This window comes from Mastigoproctus giganteus, chromosome 12, assembly GCF_048544385.1.
Source record: "Mastigoproctus giganteus isolate SK-2022 chromosome 12, ASM4854438v1, whole genome shotgun sequence".
Classification (NCBI taxonomy): domain Eukaryota; kingdom Metazoa; phylum Arthropoda; class Arachnida; order Uropygi; family Thelyphonidae; genus Mastigoproctus; species Mastigoproctus giganteus.
The window spans coordinates 171,662,177-171,682,871 of NC_143586.1; the positions used below are offsets into that span (position 1 = coordinate 171,662,177).

Consider the following 20,695-nt stretch of genomic DNA (forward strand, 5'->3'; position numbering starts at 1 on the left):
ATGGGTAATATGGTGGATTTATAAAGTTCCTTACAAAACTGTTGACAGCATAATACATTCTAGGATATCTCTTACTATTTCTTTAATATTTTAAATCAAAGTGTGAAATATGTGTAATTAGTGAACACATGCTATACTTTAGGATTGGATCTGGTTGTGAGTAGGACATAAGCCGAAGGTATGGCTTTGTTAGAAAACAGAGTTCAAACTATTACATAATACCATTACAGATATAAGAAAAAAGTCATTTTTAACTAAAGGTTCCTAAAAACTGCAGACAGCATTATTAATAGTTTTAGCTTAATTAACTATATATGTTTCCTTAAATTCAAATTAAACATTACTAAAATCCAATCAAGTCTTGGAAAAGAAGTACAACCTTATCTGCTGCCAGTGTCAGCGCCTTGTGTGTAAGGCACTGGCACTATCTGCTGCCAGTGCCTTACACACAACAGAAGCAATGCAAGCCACACCTGTACCTTAGAGCCTTCCACTGACTCAGACCCTATCGTGCAATATACCATGTAACCAACAAGATCAGAGTACCATTCTTAACAATACAAGTTTTCACCAATCTGCAGTAATTGCTTTCAGTAACAGAATCCTCTTGGATACAAGAAATATATCCCCAGACATTTAAACTTGAGACCTAATGAAGAGATATGTTCCTTTACTATATTTTCTTGCATATCTCCATGCCAGGCTGTGCAAGATCCAAGATGGTAGGGCAGGAGGTGTGTGTGTGTGTGGGGGGGGGGGGAAGTAACATCAACATAGAAGCTGTTCATACCCTCCAGTATTTCAGCTAAACATTAAGTGTTTTCTTGTACACAAACACGCTGCTCCAATTATCGCAATTTCTGAATCTGTATAAAGTGAGTAATTACAAACCTGGAAGCTTGACTTCTGTCAGTCAAAATAAGAGAATGGTTAAAGCAGTAATGTAGGGTCATTTTCATAGGAATGCAGTTTTCACCAATCTGTGGTGAAATGGTATTGAATATATATAATTAGCTGAAATTATGCACATTATGTAGTTTGAAATTTCACTCATTTAATGCTGTGTTTTAAATTGGAAAGGTCTAAGATTGTTGCTGCTATTTTATACCTAATACATTTTTTGTAATTTCTAGCAGAATTAATTTTTGTTTATTTGAAATTAAAAGCAGTCGAAAAGCTTGTTTTTAAAACTTAAGCTACATTGGTAAATATTGCAATCCATAAAAACAAATGAAATATTGGCACTGTTCAAGAAGAATTAAAGTTTTCCAAAAATTAAAAAGAAAATGGGTACTTGTCAGGTGTCCCACCACACCATTTTTGCTACAAATGGGGTGGGGACAATTATGAGGTTAAGGTATTCCAAGATGTTGGGTTTTGCCTATGCAGCGATTTCTAGGAACACCATTTAATTCAAGGGGTACCTGTTAATGGTAGGGGAACACTTTTTTTTTTTTTTAAATTTGACCACAGCTGAGTGGCCAAATACCTTTGTATTTGACCACTCAGCTGTGGTGGCCATTAGATTATGTTCCTTATTCTTATATATGTAGTATATAAGAATAAGGAACTGTAAATTGTAAATTGGATTAGCTGTAAACGTCTCATTTGAAAGTGTGGTCTTGTTTAAGAAAGTAGCAATTTTAAAAATTAAGTATGCGGAGCATTAATATTTATTTATTTTTTTTTAAATTTTAAACTATTGCATTATAGAAAAACACAATAACAGTGCATCTGCCACCTAAAATGTTTATAACCCATTTTGTCCACTGAGTAAAACTGAAAGGGAAAAAATTCTTGTGAAATGAAATTTGCTCATGAAAAAAAAAATGCTTAATAGATAGTCTTTTAGTCAATGTGTAAAGCTGGAAAAAACTGGGTAAATTTTATTTTCAGCTATGTGCTTTGTAATGCAAAGTTGACACTTGACCCTCATGTAATATCAAGGTTGCAGATTACTTAGATTTCAGTAAAGCTTTTGATACTGTTCCACATGAAAGATTACTATAAAAATAAGCAACCAAAAATATAATATTTAATTTAAGTTATTAACATTTTACCTATGAATCTTGAACCAATTAACTATTAAAATTGTCAATTAATTAACTATGGGTCTGTTAATATGTATATTTATCTAAGTAAAAAAGCTTATAAGTAAGGTTATTAAAATAAGTCAAAATTAAAGAAAGAACCCTGTGTAATTTAGTTACTAACAATTATTTTTCTGCTGTCTTTACAGTCAACTAAAGAAATGCAAGAGGAAGAACAGTAGAAGCCTCTTGACAGATTAACCAATGCTCTTCCCTCGTTAAAATATACTTCTGATGTACATGGCACACTGCTGTCCAAGAGGTTAGTTGTGTATTTGTAGCAGTTAAGTTAATTGTTATTGTAATTACAGTATGTAATTTAATTTTATGTAAATTAATGAAATATGAGTGAAATAAAAGAAGTTGTTTCTGTGAAAATTAAGTTGGATACTCTGGAAAAACTTGTAAGGAAAGTATCTAAAAAAAAAAAAGTTGTACCAGCAGCAAGAGATAACAGTGCTTTCAGACAAATTGGTGATGATTTGTTGGAAAATGAAACCATGGACAATATACAACTCATACTCCATGACAGAAACAGATGGATCTAAATATAAAGAAGAGAATCAAATCCAAAGCAAAAAATTCTCCAGAAACATGATTCAATAGTCAAATGTTTTATTAAAAAAAAAAAAAGGGGGAGGGAGTGGAGGAACTATAGTGAAAAATGGCACATTTTATGGCCGCCTCCGTAGCCAGGAGCAGCAGTGCATAGCACACTCTTCTTGATTAGAGACCAGGGTTCGAGCCCGTGCCCACCAAATACAGAGGATGCGGAAAGGTCAGGGAATGACCACCACATATCCCCGGAGCAATATGGCCTTAGTTGCTAATGCTCCTAAAAACCAAATAACAAACAAACAGCCACATTTTACAATTTAAACAGATGAAAATTACGTTTCTATGTACATGAATTTACATGTTAAGTAAAAATCAAATTAATTATTAATGTCATGATTTTTTGCTTCAATTGAGACACTATCAGACCCAGTCACTTTGGATAAAAGGGCTTCTATTGTTCTCATACAGTAGAAGGTGTATAAGATATGAGAATAATCTGTAGTTCTAAAAAATTATAACAGATTACATTCTTCAAATGGTAAAGCTCAACATAATTTCACACCATGCTACTAAAAGAACAACTTAGAATAATAATGAAGCTTAGCCATCATGCATATTCCACATTTCCTTCCTCCTATGAACCATGGCATTTTCCGAATGGAAATGGAATCATTTACAGGGAGAAATGATTAAATTAAACAGCATTGTTAACAAGACTGAATATTTATGCTACTTTTCTTACAAAAAAAGTAAGTCTGTTCTATTTACATTCTAGCACAACCATTGAGGTCAGAGGAGCTGTAAAATCCTCTGACCTCTGTTTACATGAATATAATCTTCTGTTACTGTCATATGGGTTTGAACTACAGTTACCTCAAACACATGTACTACTACACTAAATTCATAGTAGGTCTCTCCCCCCCATGTCAGGCAAACTAAGATTAAAACGCAAATGCTGCATCAAGTACTATTTACTGAAGGATATTTATTCTCAGTGGGTCCTTATCCTTCTCTTTCTGTGGTTTAAATCTACATGCACATCACTGATTCATTACAAAAAGTCATTTAAGGTTAACTAAAAAAAGTTTCAAACATTATGCTTTATAACATTGATAAATCCAGTGATATTCAGTAACAAGCATACACTGACATTTATAAGCAGTGAGTGATTTACAATTAGTATTAGTAATGGCCGCATGGTGCAAGAAAGCCTATGGCTTATGCTGCACCAGCCAAAAAAAAAAAATATATCCGAACAAAACAATGATAAAAACAAAAAACAAAAAAAAAAAAATAAATAATAATAATTAATAAAAAAAAAGGAAATTAAACCTATCATCCCACACGCCTCCCCTACCCAAAGGCACCATCCAGATGACCCTTGAATTTCCCCAAACTGTCGGCCTCTACCACCCATGAAGGCAACTTATTCCATATAACTCGTTGGCTAAAATAAAACTTCCTGCAGTCCAATCTAAACATTTCCCCCCCCGTAACTTGAATTTATGTCCCCTAGTTCTAGCATCATTTATAATCTTGAAAATTTTGTCCTCATTCATTTTACTAATGCCTCTCAGAGCCTTAAACACCTCAATCAAATCTCCTCTAAGGTGTCTAGTTTCCAAACTCTGCAAGCCACATATTCGAAGTCTTTCTTCATAAGGACGCCCTTTTGCAGATCTCACCAGGCGAGTTACCCGTCTTTGCACCCTTTCAAGAAGCTCGATGTCTTTCTTTAGGTGCGGTCTCCATACTTGAACACAGTATTCCAAGTGTGGTCTAACATAAGCCTTATATAATGGGATTATCACGTCCCTATCTCTACTTGCAAAAGTTCGATAGATCATCGATAGGACACCATGGGCTTTCCTTGCAACCTGTTTACAATGCTCAGAGAATTTCATGTCTGACCGTATCGTAACACCCAAGTCCCTTTCTTCCAGTACTGGGTTTAGTTGAACTCCACCAAGTGAATAAGTTATTTTGGGATTACCGTTTCCCAGGTGTAATACCTTACACTTTGTTGTATTAAAGCACAGCTGCCATTTTTCTGACCATTCCTGAAGTCTATCTAGGTCTCTCTGAAGAAGCTCAGCTTGACAGTGATCATTAACTACTCTACCAATTTTAACATCATATGCAAATTTAGACATCACACCCTCTATCCCTTCATCAATGTCGTTTATGAAAATTAAAAACAACAGTGGTCCTAATACTGATCCTTGGGGAACCCCACTTCTTATATCAACCCAATCTGAGGAATAGCCATTTATCAACCCTCTGCCTCCTGCCCTGAAGCCATCCTTCTATCCATCTAAGGATTTTCCCAGTGATTCCAACCTGTTCCAGCTTATAAAGCAACCACTCATGTGGGACTGAGTCAAAAGCTTTGCTGAAATCTAAATAAACAATGTCGAAACTATTCCCTAAATCCAGCTCGTGAGTGACCCTTTCGAAATAGCGAACCAGATTTGTTAAACATGATTTTCCCTTTACAAAACCATGCTGAGTATCCTTGAGAATTTCAATTCGATCCAAATGATCCTGAATTCCACCCTTGATCATTGCCTCCATGATTTTCCCTACTACTGAAGTCAGACTGACAGGTCGATAATTTCCAACTTCACTTTTAGAGCCACCCTTATGTATGGGAGATACATTTGCACTTTTCCAATCCAAGGGAATCTCCCCAGAGTCTAGTGATGCTTGCATAATTAGCCTCAATGGTTCAATGCACTCGCTTGCCGCCTCCCTTAAGATTATAGGGTATATTCCACCAATTCCAGGAGCCTTACTGGTCTGTAGGCTCGAAAGTTTTTTCATTAAATAATCTTGCGAAATTTCGATATCATTAATTACAGTGAAACTTCCCTTTAACGGACAGCCATGGGGAACGAAAATGTGTCCGTTAGAGAGACGTGTCCGCTAACAAGAAGTCTGAGGGAGAAAAAAAAAAAAAAGAAAGAAAGAAAAATCGTTAAACGTTTAATGTAAAATTAAATTAAAATATATACAGATTTTGCACAATATTTTTGTAAATAATATACATACAATTGTGCTATGCATATTATGACTTTATCTTAAGAAAAATACATACAGTAATCACTTATTTTCTTCTGCACCTTCTTCCGGCTGATAATTTTATTTTCAACATTTGTTTGGAGTGAAGAAACCATCGAAAAGTCCTTCAGTATCTTCTTCAGCGGCGAAAAACATTTTTAAACGATTGATTTGTATTCTATTTTCATCGATGGTTCGTTGTTAATATGTTCTTCGACAGAATGACCTCCTTCCATTTCTTCATCCTCATGAGGAACTTCTTGAAAAATATCGATGATAATGTCGTTGATATCTAGAGCACCATCTTCTGTAGTGAGGTTTGAGTCTATATCTTTGTAGCCAGGGTCACTTGCAGCGGTAGTATCGTACATTATCAATAGATGTTGAAGTTCTTGTTCTTTTTGGTGCTCCACATTGCTGTTCACAACTTCAGTTTTTGCGTTTGAGAAGCCAGACTTTACAAAACAGTTCACGACAGTTTGTTTTCTAATTGCGTTTACTGAAGAGGAAATCCATTGAATCGCATCTAGGATGCTGATTTTCTTTGCAAGGGCACTCGCACATGTTACATCGTTCATGTTTGCAATGAGATGTCTTAAAACACGTTTTCTGTAGTGAAGTTTAAAATTTTTTATTATCCCTTGATCCAAGGGCTGACACTCTGCAGATGTGTTTGGTGATAGAAAAATGATTTGAATGTTGGACAATTCAATGTGCGGGTGAGATGCAGCATTATCCGTGAAAAGAATACTTTTTCTGTTTTGATGAATCATGTTTTGGTTAAAGTGACTTATCTATTCGCTCATGATATCTCGTGTCATCCACGCTTTTTTATTAGACTTCCAGTCAACATTCAAAAGATTCAACTTTATGCCCTCGAAACAACGAGGATTTTGTGGTTTTCCTATAACAAGAGGTTGTTCAAAGTCTCCCAGCATATTTGTACACAATAGTACAGTCTATTGTGTAGTACAATAGTACATAATAGTTCCTTAGAAATTTTTCCGCCCTGGCACTTTTCGTTTTTAAGACTCATTGTTTTTTCAGGAAGAGCTTTAAAAAAAACAACCCTGTTTCGTCACAGTTGTAAATATCCTTAGTTTAAAAATCACGACATAAATCTTCCAATTTGACGGTCCACTCTGTTACAACCCCAGTATCAACAGATCCACCTTCACCACTTACGGTTTTCCAAGAAATTTTTATGCCGAGTTTTGAACTTGTCTAGCCATCCCACAGAAGCTTTGAACTCATTTACTCCCATAGATTTCGCAACCTCCAAAGCCTTTTCCCTAATAATAGGCCCATTAATGGGAATTTTTTTAGCACGTGCGCGACAAATTTGAAGTCCAACAATTTTCGGGAATGATTTTTGAACCTGATCATTTCCGTGTTGCCAAAATTGTTTGAGCAGTTCATTTTTTTCCTTTAGGATGTTGCTTACCTGCGTCTTCTCGATTTTGAATTTTGCAGCGAGATTGCGAACACTATTTTTTTGCCGATCATACGCATTAATGAGTTAGACTTTATCTTTTAAAGTTAAATGTTTACGAGAAGACATTGTGCACTTCACACGACACTGAAAACACGAAAGGCGGACCATATTCCCCCCCCCCCCCTCTGCACACACCGAATTCATCAGAAGTTTTACACGTGCCTTAAAATTCTTGAAAACGGGTTTAGAACCGCGACGTAAACCTTGATAAAATTCAGAGAATTGGAAATAGAAAATAAACACACGATTGAGGCAATACGTGGAAGAAACGTTCCTAGAAAAAGGGCCGTGAACTTGCCCGCTGTCCGTTATGGGGAGATCAAATTAAGTGCTAATCTAAACGAAACAGTGCAGATTGCCTGTCCGCGTCCGTTACAGAGAATGTCCGCTAGACAGAAGCTGCAAACACGTTAAAACCAATGGAGGTGAGTTGGGGAATTTGAAAATGTCTGTTGTAGAGAGATGTCCATTAATGAGGTGTCCGTTAGGAGAAATTTCACTGTACAGTCGGTCCTCGTATAACACGTGTTTGCATTACACGAATTCGATCATACACGATTTATAAATAGGGGAACGTTATCTTATATAACACGAACCGAATTCGCTTATACACGATTCGCCTTTGTGTTTACAAGAAATGGTAGTCGAATGCGGAATCACCCCAACTGAACGCAACACGATAGGAACGAAGAAGATTCTGAAAATGTATTTGTGTTTTATATCAGTGAAGGGGAAACACATTTCACCATAATAACGTAAAAACCAACACAATTCCAGCTATCGATATAATCGCAAATGCAATTAGATGGAGTTTACTACCAGTTTATAACAGATTCCACTAGCAGAAACGCAACTGGAAATTGTTTTTATTGTTTTATGGTAGTAACCCCTAGAAATCTGCTTTAGTAAAATGTGAGGTGTTAATAGTGTATCTCGGGCTTTACAGTGTTGTTTATTCAGTTGCTACACACGCGCAGCTTTGTTTATGTGTATCAAGCGTGCCTTCTCGTTTTGTAATTGTGCTTTATTCCCTAAAAAAATAGTAAAATACTGTACTTAAAAGGTGTGAAAAGGAAGCGTCCTGGCGAAGACACTGCAGATTCAGAGAGAGAAAAAAAAGCAATATGGATAAACAGAGGCGGACTGGCTCAAAAATTCTTACCCGGGAAAATTTATAGTGGCCTCATACTACGGTTTATGGCCAAAATCACACCGGCCTCCGGCCCACCGTGGTTTCCCCCGTAAGGCTTATGGCCATTCCGCTTCTGTCGATAGAGAAAAAATATGAAATTGTGAAACGCTTTGAGCGAAATGAAAGACCATGTGATATTGCACGTGCTACAGACCTAAATGAGGCAAACCCGAGAATTACAAAGAATGCAGATAAAATAAAAACAACTTTCATAGCGGGAACAACTCAAAGTGTAATTAAAATCCATTAGATTAAGACACAAAGAATTGGAAGAGATGGAACGGCTGTCATCTCTTTGGATAGAAAATCAAACAAAAAGCAAGTTTGCTTACGATAGAAGCAAAAGCATTAGCAATATTGCATTAGCAATATTTTATTACGTATTTTATTATAAAATACGTAAGTATTATAAAATACTTACGTATTTTATAATACTTACGTATTATAAAATACGTAAGTATTTTATAACGATTAAAATTACCCGATTATTTATTGTTTGGTAATGTTTTGGTTCCAAATGTGTGTTCAATCTTGGGTGGTCGGCACCTAACCCCACTTTTCCCATAGGGCCTGTTGTTTATATTGCACGATTTTGCATTGCACGAGGGTTTCTAGGAACGCAACTATCGTGCTATACGAGGACAGACTGTACATATTTTTTAACTTCGCTCCCATAATTTCCCATTGCCACAAAAGGTTTTTCATTTGTAAATATTGATGCAAAATAACTGTTGAGTTCATCTGCAACGGCAGCTGGTGTATTTAATACTATCCCCTTTCCCTTACGTAAAGGTCCGATCTGGTTTGTCCTGCTCTTCTTGGCATTTATATATGTGAAGAATTCTTTATCCCCCCTCTTTGCTCTGTTTGCTAGTGATTTCTCATAAACTGCCTTTGCCTGTTGAACCTTTTCTGTGGTTCTATTACACATCACCTTGTAGCTGTTATAGGCTTCAGTACTTTTTATTGCTCTGTAACCTTTCCATGCCACCTTTTTCTGCTCAAGTAATGTGGCAACTTCACTATTCATCCAACTTGGAACCCTCCTCGTGGAGTATTTTTTTTAATGGTATATACGCATTCAAGGCATCTGTGATTAATGTTTTAAAAGCGTACCACAGTTCAAATGTATTCATTTTCTGCATGATATATGTACCCAGTTAACAGAGGCCTTGTAGTACCTTAAGGCATCGTAATTTCCTTTTCTGAAATTAAAATCCATTCCTTTGCCTTTTACTTCTGCTACCTCTCTCGTCATCATCCACCGTAGAACTCCGAGATCACTTCCTGCTACTGGTTCCTCTACTGTCAACCCTGTTATGTCATCTGATTCATGGGTGATGATGAGGTCTAGGATATTCTTTTCTCTAGTACTTTCCCTGACATGTTGATACAAATAACAGTCGTCTAGTTGATTTAAAAATTTTGTTCCCCATGTCGAGTTTCCTTCCCATTTACTCCGATCAATTAGAGGCAAATTGAAATCACCCATAATAAGACATTGACACAGGCTTTTGTCATAATCTTCACAATCACCTGGTCTGTAGATTACTCCTACTCGCATCATACCTTTGTTTCCAACTATCTCACAACAGAATCCGGGAAAGCTATCGTCGCACTAAGGCTGCTTCTGATAAGAAGCATTACCCCACCACCCCCTCTATCTCCCCTATCCTTCCTAAATACATTACACAAGCCGTACAATTGAGCATTATCACGCAAACTACATACCTCACTGGACATTTGCTGATGCTTTCGAAGCAGTATTAAGTAGCTTGAGAGGATAGGGATGCACAGACTAATAGATTAACAATAGCTGAAAACAGAGGTGAAAGTGATTCTTGCACTGCATCTACTGGAATGAGCAGCAGCCTGGAAGCAAGGTGCCAAGAACTGCTGGGAGTCATAGTGGAACAAGTAAATATATGGACTGTGTCAGGGTAACTAAGAGTAAGAACAGGTGCACATATATTTGCATGTACACAAATGCTAGGAGCATAGTAAATAAATTTGATGAATTCAAAATGCTGGTCAAGACATCAAATGTAGATACTGTTGGGATACAGTCGAAGCTGTCTATATATTGGCCCTGCAGGGGAATGAGAAAACAGTCGTTATATCGGAAGGGCATTATATCTATTGTTCATAAAATAGCATTAGGTTAATGAGAAATTGGCTGGGACCACACGCATTATAATGACATAAGACATTATAATGCGTGTGGGACATTAAAAAGAGGGTCACTATAAAGAGCTTTGGCTAAAACATATGAAAGGGGAAAAAAAAAAAAAAAAAATCCAGAGATGGAACACCTTTTCATTGCTTCCAAATTTAAAAAGGACAAATAATGCAAAATAAAAACATACCCAAACAATTTGTTTAACCTACTATGCAACTGATAACAATGAATTATCAATTTCTTGCCAGCAAGTGAGTATTTCAAGCATGTGAAAATGATAGAAAACAAATACACAGGAATTACAAACTAATTAAAAGTACAGTATTCCTTTATGTTCAAGAAACCATGTTAACATATATACAACACCCAGCAATAGTTAATGTGCATCTTCATCTAAAAGATAAAGCTGATTTATTAGCATCTTATGTTTTCTCTTAATTCTTGCATTAATGTCTGATAAATCCCCACACTGAACTTTCACAGTGCCTCTTGGTTTTCTAGAAAAGGATTCAAAAAATTTTTGCTCTGTTTACTAACAGAATTTTTCCATTTGTTCTCAAAACATTCTCCAGAGTTAACTTTTGTATTAGATCCTTTCATGCTATAGGTTTACACTTTCTCTTATTTCACTAGTATCTTTGCTTACGATCAGTAATTCTTAATGAGGGTGACAAATCCTTCCCTTTCAATTATTGTCTCATTCCACTTCAAGTCTCGAAATGTTCCATTTGATTAATGAACACCAGTATGGATTCCATGAGTGCTAGTTCATCAATAGCACCTTGGCTCACGAATCTGTAGACAAGTTAAATGTTAAAGTTGGGAGAAACTCAAGAAATTGCTCTCAACATTCCTAAGTCTTTGAACAAGTTTTGCAATAAAGGTTTTTTTCTAAATAAGCTGCCATTATCTGTCTTCTGAATTTTGCAATTAGGCCAATTTTTGCTCTGACTGCTATAATGGTAGATGGCTGTCTTCTGCCTTCACGTAATGCTGCAGTTTCTGTTCTTTCATCTAGTCTTTTCCACTCCGACATATAATCTTCCACTGATGTAAATCCAATCCATAATTTGTTGATGAGACATTCTTCTGTCCAGTTCAACAACTCTGTTCCACACAGAGTTATTCAAATATCACCAACAATTAATGCTGATCTCGATTAGAGAATTACAGGTAATTCTGTAATAGAGAAAACAACTGGTTAACTTCAATTCTTTTAAAAACCACGTTTTCTCTTATTTCAATAAATGACTCAGCTGCAATTATGTTCATCTTTAATAAGATTTAGGTTTCTACACAAGATTACATGTCTTTACTGGGGATATTCTTGGCTTCTCTTAGTATATTGCATATTTGTTTTCTTCAGCTTTGGATGGGAAACTTGAGCTTTTTTTTTTTTGTTTCAGTATCAGATTACTTTATGTGAGAAGCTGCTGCCTATATACAAATAACATATCCTACCATAGAATACTGTTCCCACATAAGAGAAAGAGTTCAGCACCTTTATCATTTTTCGTGACAAATTTAGAATTGGTTATTGTGGAATTCCCATGCTATGAATTTTCATAGGGGTGGGCCCCTGTGGAGCAAATATTTGACTGGAATTTTGAGAATAAAATGCAAAGTTTATTTAATGTACAATAAACTGTACGTGGACCCCCAGTTTGGAGTCCAAGGACCACTGGGGGTCTGCGAAATGTTCAGAAGGTATCAAGTAATGTGTTTATTTTCTTAAAAAATAAGCTGATAGAATCACAACTCCATCATAGAACATTACTTATTTTCGATAAGATTAGTGTATATAATTGTATACATATTTCAAATTATTCGTTCTATGTATAGCAAATTGATAAATAAAGTTATTATTATGTATCTGTATAAAAAGAATAGAATTAAGTTGTTTCACACATTAAACTTTGAATTTTCTTTTCAGGAAACCTTTTTTTTTTTTTTTTTTTTTTTTTTGAAGGGGGTCCGTAAATCTCAGTAGTTTGAGAACTGCTGCTTTAAAGTATTAATTTGTTCATATTTTTGACTTTATTATCCAATTGTACAGTAAAATTGTCAAAAATAAAGTTAAAATTAAAAAAAAAAAAAGTTATTATTTTTATGTGGCAATATTCTCCACTATTTATGTATTTAATCAAATTCTGGATCTTAATTCGACAGAAATTCTTCAATTTTAGCTTAAGCCCACATTGGAAAACAATAACAGATATGATTCTTCCTCCTCTGATTTTCAATGCTACAGTAGAATCTTGATTATCCATGCCTCGATTAATTGTTCATTTATCTGTGCGGCACCTTCTTTTCCTTATGTTATTTAACTTCTTTGCCTTGACAACATTATATTTTTCTTAGAAGCTAGTAGAACAGTTAAATGTCTGCTTATCATAAAGGGCAAAACAGCAATTACAATATTTACAAAATAAATATACTCTGGGATCGTGAACTGCTCCTTTGCACATGAAGCGATTATTTTTGTTGAAGTGTCCATAACTCTTTTTTCTGCTCTGGACGGATCTTTTAGTTATAAAACATTGACTAAACATAAATGAGTTTCTTTATATTTATAGAAAATTAGACCTAATATATGTAGAAACAGTTTTAACCAAAAAAAAATGTAAAAATTAACTTGCACACTCATTTTTCTTTTGTATACAAGTGTATAACCATATATTAAAAGAAACATACTGTCTGTAGCAACCCTCAAAAGTATAGATCTATGCATTACTTACCACAGTCCACAAGAAACACAGATCTATGAACATACCAGTGAAAGGGTTAAACCGCTGGATTCCGTAGAAAACAGCAGCTAAGTTAATCAACGATCCCTCACTTACAAATTCATTCCACTGTGTCATAAAGGCATTCAGTTTCTGCCAGAAATCTTTGTTTGTATATATCTCCATGGACACTTATTTTTTCCACCTTTTCCAAACCAGTCCAAATACAAGTATCAGTAAGCCCACATACATTCACATTTCAAATCTAGCTCGCCTAACTAACTTTTCCTCTATCTCTTGTATTTCTGTTCTTTGGAACAACCTTCCTTTATGTGTAGTTCTTGAAATATTACAGAAATTAAGTACAAGATGAATAAGTATCTTATCTTCTCAACTCTTGCAACCTTTTCAACTCTCAGTCCTACTATAGATCCCAACACCTTTCTTTTTTGAAGTTGCCATAAAAAATTTAATTTATTATTATTAATTATTAGAATGCTACATAAAAATAATTACAAAAAATATTAACTTAGAAGAAAAAAATTCAAATGTACCTGAAATAGCAATGTTAACATTACCTAACCTGAGAGAAATCAAATGAATATAATGAAGGTTTCATACTAATGATGCCAAATTTTTTGACTGACTAGTTTTTCGGCCAAGATTACTAAGAATAACTTAGAAACTTGGTTTGTTTGTTTGTTATTTGGTTTTTAGGAGCATTAGCAACTAAGGCCATATTGCTCTGGGGATATGCGGTGGTCATTCCCTGACCTTTGGTTATTTGGTGACTTGGTTTGTATAAATAGATTCACTGGCTGATAATCATTTAGACTATAAGAGAAAGCTTTATGTAGTGGTAGAGTAATCTTGCAGCAAAATAACTTCCTACTAAGATGGTATGCTATTGTCAGAATATGACTACAAGATTTAATTACTAAAAGAATTACTTAATTTTTCATTCAAGACATTTACTTTTTTGTATTATCCTGGAAATAAATACTGAACAATACTATAATAACAGTACAGAGAAGGGCAACAAGATTGATGAGGGGAACAAAAGGGTAGTCTTACCAAGAAAGACTTAAGTTCTGCAAATTGCAGCGTCTGGAGACTAGGCACCTGAGAGGTGATCTGATTGAGGTGTATAAGGCCTTGAAGGGTTGAGCAGGCTCAATTCTGATGGCATTCTTCCTCTTGCTCAGATTACGAACCTGAGGGAGCATAAATTCAAATTGAGGAAAGACAGTTATAGAATAGATGTGCAGAAATTTGCTTTTAGCCAGTGGGTAGTTGATTGCTGGAACAAACTTCCATCTGTCACCGTGGAAGTTGATAGCTTAAAATGGCTTGCTTTCTTGCAACACATGCCCCTACTACTAAGCTTTAACATATACTGTGGTAGCTTGATTAGCATAGGCAAGAAAGAGAATTAATAACAGCACTGCCAGATATAAAGTGAATAAAAAACTGAAACAGCACAACTTTCACTGTAGTCAGACAAACAAGTAGAGCAAGAATGGAAAATTCACAAAAGACATGTTAAGAAAAGAAAATAACTATTACATCAAATACTGGTTCATATACATTGAACAAGACTCAGAGATGTTTGTGGTTATGTTTGCACAATAATTCTCAGATATCTCTTGCATTGCATGGAGAAATAACTTGCATGTAGGGCAGATCTGGGTTATCAGTGATCTAAGCAATTGCCTTGGGGCTCTAAGATTAAGGCTGCTTATCTGTATGAAGTATTACAGAGATATAAATGGATATAGTCATAAATACTATCTTTACACAATTTATCATACAAAGGGTTGCACATGAGACCAATGCATCCAATAGCTGGGCACAGGAGAATTAGGAAAGGTGAGCAAAATATTATTTCATGGTAATCTCTGGAACTAACCAGAAAATACAGTTGTGTTGGCACCAAGAACACAAAGGGGGGAGGCAAGCAATATGATCTGAGTCCCAATTTATATTTGTCAGCACTGACAGAAGAATGCACATATACCACACAAAAGTTGCGTACTGACAGTACAAGCTGCTGGAGGGGGTGTAATGGTGTGGGGCATGTTTTGTGGCATACCTTGGTCCCCTTAACCCTTTGGAGAGCACAGTGAATGCACGAGTATATCTGAATATCTTTGCAAATAAGAATATCCAACAATGTTGCACATTTGCTACTATGCATTTGTAATATGACAGTGCAACCAGCCACTGCACCAAATGTGTGAACGATGGATGTGGGGGAGGAATGATATCATTTAAGTTCTGGCTATTACAAACTTGCCATATGGGAGAGAATTTATGATTGTGTGTGTCACAGGCTGAACTGCATGTTAATTAATAAAACCTAGAATCTCTCTCCCTCTCAGATCAGACTGCAGTTCTGACTGAAGAGTCTGAATTCTCTGGGCTTTTAGTATTTAAACCTGACTTTTTTAAAAATGGAGTGTGGAAATGTAAGTAGTAAAGTTAACATCCATTTGGATTTGGGCAAACACTAGATTCACTAGGATGGAATTCTGTATGGTGGGGAGGGGCCCTAGTACCATGTAAACAGCATTTTTTAGTAGTGAAAAGAGAAACAAAAATATTGCATTAAAATAATCAAGTGTTGACAAACAGTGAGGCTTTGATATTAACATAATCTCATTCAGATGGTTAATATTTCAAATTATGCTTATGGAATAGTTTCAGTTGCAATGAACTGAGTATATCTCACCATGTTGCCAAACTGCATTCCTGTCATATCAAGAAAAATTATCAACATGTCAGATGCATTATCACCAATAACAGGCCAAGGTATCTAACCAAAAGATAACTGAAACTTTCCAACCATCATACGAATCTGGTTACTTTTTTTTTTTTTTTAGAGATATAAAATGCATCTAAAAAGATGCTAGATTATTATGTCTTTGTATAAAACTACAGGATACATTTCTTATAATATAACTACACACTATTCATTGATCAATGAATCAGGACAATCATACATTGAAGGGTATCACAAGCGCACAGAATGATAGTTCTAACGTGTCTAAAACAACAAATTGGATAACTCAAATTCAACTATGTTAAATCTTCATTTTCCTTTTAAAAAGAACATTAATACAAGCAATGGTTAAATTCGTGGCCAAGATTATCACAAATCTTGTGGTTGAATTGAAACCCTAAACTCCATAAATTAACATGTGGCAATTTATGGAAGTTAAAGTAAACATTCATTATGATTCAAAAGAAAAAAAAAAAAAGGGTCCACAGGTGTTTAATTCAGAAGAATTTAAGTTTATTTTCCCCACCAACGTTGAAACATAAACAAGAGCTGTCAATTAATAATCCAATCTGTTAATATATAACCGCTCGAAGCAAAAACACTCTACTGTGACAGTATGGTGGTGCTGTTGGTGAGGGCTTGGTCTGTATTCTGTCGGGCAGTGGAAGAACGGACAAACACTTCTGTACCCACGGTGACATGCCATTTTGTGAAAATTATATGTTAAGCAAAAGGGTATTTTAGATTAGATGAATATTGTAATACCCTTTTGTCACTAATATGGAGATGGCTGAAATGAGCTTTATGTTCTGGAGGGGAAAATTTTAGTTCGTTTTATTCAACAACTTGCATTCGCTGAACATCACTACAAAAAATTAAGTACAGGACGAAGAAAGCTCGGAAATACTTGGGCAAGAGCACGAATTCGTAGTTTCACACGAGGATTTATAACTGGGGAAGGGGATTAAATCGTAATTTTTAATCGTTCATAATATTTTAAACATTATTTTGGGGAGGTACTGTAAGTTATTTTGTCTTCGTGATCTGGTGGATTACACATGCGTATGTTTACCCGAAGGCTGTACAAGGCTGCTCGTGGAAATATTTTTTTGATGTTACTGACATTCATTAATCTTTTCTATCACATTAAAATGCACACACGTTTATAAAATTAGCCTGACAATTAAACTAATTCTAACGGCTACGTTATTTACCCTTGTGGCAATTATGTATTTATGATTATTTAAGCGGTGAGTCCTCGTACTGCGTTCACCATTTCAAATAGAAATAAATTACTATCTGGAAAACGAGATGCGTACGTTCAGTTATTCTACCCAAATATATATATATAAACACTTACTTTTTGAGGCTGCTCATTTTTCATTTCAGGATACGTTTTTATTCCATTGATATTATGATGTGAAGCAGGAGAATGTTCGGGTGACGACGTACTACGGCTTGATGATGGTTTAGGAGAAGGCGTATTTTCAGACTGGACTGGCTGATGTTTTTGAACATTAGGGGAGTCGTCGGCAGGACGAGGAACTGGCGTTTTTATATAGACAACATTCGACTGAGTGCTTTTCACAACTATTTTATTTTCTTTGTAGTACCGGTCAGCAATATCATCAACAACTAACAATTTGGTTTCGTCGGGAATGGATTTTATCCGCTCGACAACTTGTCTGTGATTTTCATTGGCAATATTAACTCCATTTACTTCAATAATACGGTCCCCTTCCTTTAGGCCAGCATATTGTGCTGGACTATCCTCATCAACTTTGCCTATATATTGCCCTTGTCGTGATTTTTCGGCATGTAGATTGAAACCATAACCATCAAAATCAGTCCATTTCACTAAGTGGCACAGCCGTGGAGCTGGTGCATCAGGAGGAAACTCTTGTGCAGACATTTGGCTACCCTTAGGGATGACAAAAAAAAAAGTTCTAGCAAGACGAATGCACTACCACTTCTCACACACCTCCCGCACTGCGCAACAAGTGAGACTGCTGTCTAAATACCTCAGTTTGCTTTCAGCCTTAAGCAATTGCATCACTTGCCCTCTAGTGATAATGATAACAAACTGTGCTGACATCTTCTGGTCGTAAATAACACTAAACCACTCATACGGTAACAACTGAAGTATCATCATGATATGCAAAAAATAAATTCATAATCAAAACAGAGAAAATAGAAGTAACTAATGGAACGAGACTGAGTGACCCCAACCCTCTTCCGCCTGATAGTGGAGTCATTAATTAATGAAGTAATTACAATAAATAAAGGAATTAGAATAAAAAATTAAATATAACCTGATATGCAGAAAACATAAGTAGTAGTAGAGGCATGTGATGCAAGAAAGCAATAAGCTTATGTAGTATCAGCCAAAAAAAAATGGTATTTTAGCCACACATCTATTCCCTCTAAAAGTGTGTCCAGTTATTCCTTGAATTTATTTAAGCTATCAACTACCCTCATTAACCCCTGGGGCTCACGTCTGGTGAGTATGGGCTTTGCACAACCAGGGTCCTGAGCTGGATATCATCATTCTTCTCTTTCTTGGTGATTTCCTTCTATTTCTGACTCTGTCTCTCTCTATCTCTCAGGGGTAACTCAAAAAAATTTTTTTTTTGGCTAGTGCAGCAAAAGCCTTAGGCTTCCTTGCATCATATGGCTAACAATAATAATAATAACTTCTACAACAGATTGAAGTTTTTGAAGTTTGTTCCAGCCCGCTGGCTAAAGGAAAATTTCTGCACATCTATTCTATAACTGTCTGTGATCAATTTGAATTTATGCCCCCTCAGAGGAAGAATCTCATCAGAATTCAGCATGCTCAAGGCCTTATACACGTCAATCACATTTAACCCCAGGGGCTCACATCTGGTGAGTATGGGCTTGGCACACCCAGGGTCCTGAGCTAGATATAATTATTCTTCTCTTTCTTGGTGATTCCCTTCTACTTCTCTCTCTCTCTCTCTCTCTCAGGATAACTCAGGAATTTTTTTTGGCTGGTGCAGCATAAGCCTCAGGCTTCCTTGCACCATATAGCCAATAATAATAATAATAATACCTCGCAGATGATCTGATTGAGTCTCCAGCTGCTGCAATTTGCAGAACTTAAGCCTTTCTTGGTAAGAGGACCCCTTCGTTCCCCTCACCAATCTTGTTGCCCTTCTCTGTACACTCTCAAGCAACTCTACATCCTTCCTAAAATGAGGCCTCCAGACCTGTATGTAGTACTCAAGGCATGGCCTGACCATTGCCTTATACAAAGGGATAATTACCTCCTTTCCCTACTAGAAAAATTCCTGTATATCATTGACGATACCCATGACCTGCTCAGTATTTCAATTAGTATATTTATTTCCACATTATACTAATGGCAGAAAAGAAGAATGTTGCTTAGTTTTAATAAAAAAACAAAATATAGTATAATGTGGAAATATCCATAGGAAAAATGAAGACTTTAATAATAACAAAATAATTCACTCAGATATAAATTAGTTGTTGTTGTTTATAGGGTTTTAGGTGCACCAGCAACTTAGTTCATATTGCACCATATATATTATATCTGTAAACTGCATGTGTTCTGTGGTCGATTTGCTGTTTTAGGACGAAAAACCCGAAAATTTGAGTTTTTCGTCCAGCAAACCAACTAACTCAGCCAATAAAAATTATATAAATTAAAATGAAAAATCAAGTAATAAAATTTAGCTATCTATGAATGCAGATGAATAGTTTAGGAATAACTCCAGAAGAAGTAGAAGAGTAAGTAAGAAGTAAGAAGAGTAATATTACGTAATAGTTGTAAAGGAATGAGAGAAGTTTACCTCAATATTATTTATTTATAATTATTAGCCATATGGTGCAAGGAAGCCTGAGGCTTATGCTGCACCAGCCAAAAAAAAAATTTCTGAATTAACCCGAGAGAGAGAGAGAGAGAGAGAAGTAGAAAGAAATCACCAAGAAAGAGAAAATTGATGATATCCAGCTCAGGACCCTGGGTGTGCCAAGCCCATACTCACCAGATGTACAAAGGGTACTAGGAAAGTTTTGCAATACAGCTTTGTTTATTTAATTTTTTCAAAGTAATTTCCTCTACATTCAATACACCTCTCCATCCTCCGAAACCAATCTTTAAACCAGTTCTGCCAAGTTTCACTAGGGAGTAAAGCACACTCGTTATCCCAAGCCCGTAGAAGGTCCTCCCTTTTAGCTTCATTTTCACATGCGGGAACAGTGCAAAGTCGCAGGGAGCAAGGTCTGGACTGTAGGGAGGGTGCTCGAGAAGTTTCAGTCCTGTCGTGGTCAAATATTCGGTGCAGGCTTTGGCGCGGTGAGCTAGATCATTATCGTGATTGAGGTACCAGGTGTCCATTCTTGACTTTGGCCGCAGGTTCTTCGTAGATCCTATGACTTTAGGCAGGCATTGTTCAGTATACCACTTAGCTGTGACTGTCTTCTGCGTGTCCAAAACGACACGTTCCACAATTCCACTCGATTTGAAAAATACAGCTATCATTTTCTTCTTTACAGATCGGGATTTTCTGACAATTACGGGTGTGTCGTCATCATCAAAGACCCAAACTTTGTTTTGAGCCTTGGTCGGC

General features: G+C 35.9%; 1 protein-coding gene across 2 annotated transcripts in view; it reads right to left on the reverse strand.

Annotated features, from left to right (window-relative positions):
- The window catches only part of LOC150077596 (uncharacterized), an 84,689-nt gene extending 66,610 nt beyond the window's left edge, over nucleotides 1-18,079 (reverse strand). For both annotated transcript variants that reach the window (XM_090386664.1, XM_090386663.1), the window contains exon 1: nucleotides 17,443-18,079. In XM_090386664.1, the coding sequence (XP_090242790.1) occupies nucleotides 17,443-17,994 (552 nt within the window). In that variant the 5' untranslated portion in view covers nucleotides 17,995-18,079. The remainder of the gene's footprint in view (nucleotides 1-17,442) is intronic.
- Between the last annotated feature and the right edge of the window lie 2,616 nt (nucleotides 18,080-20,695).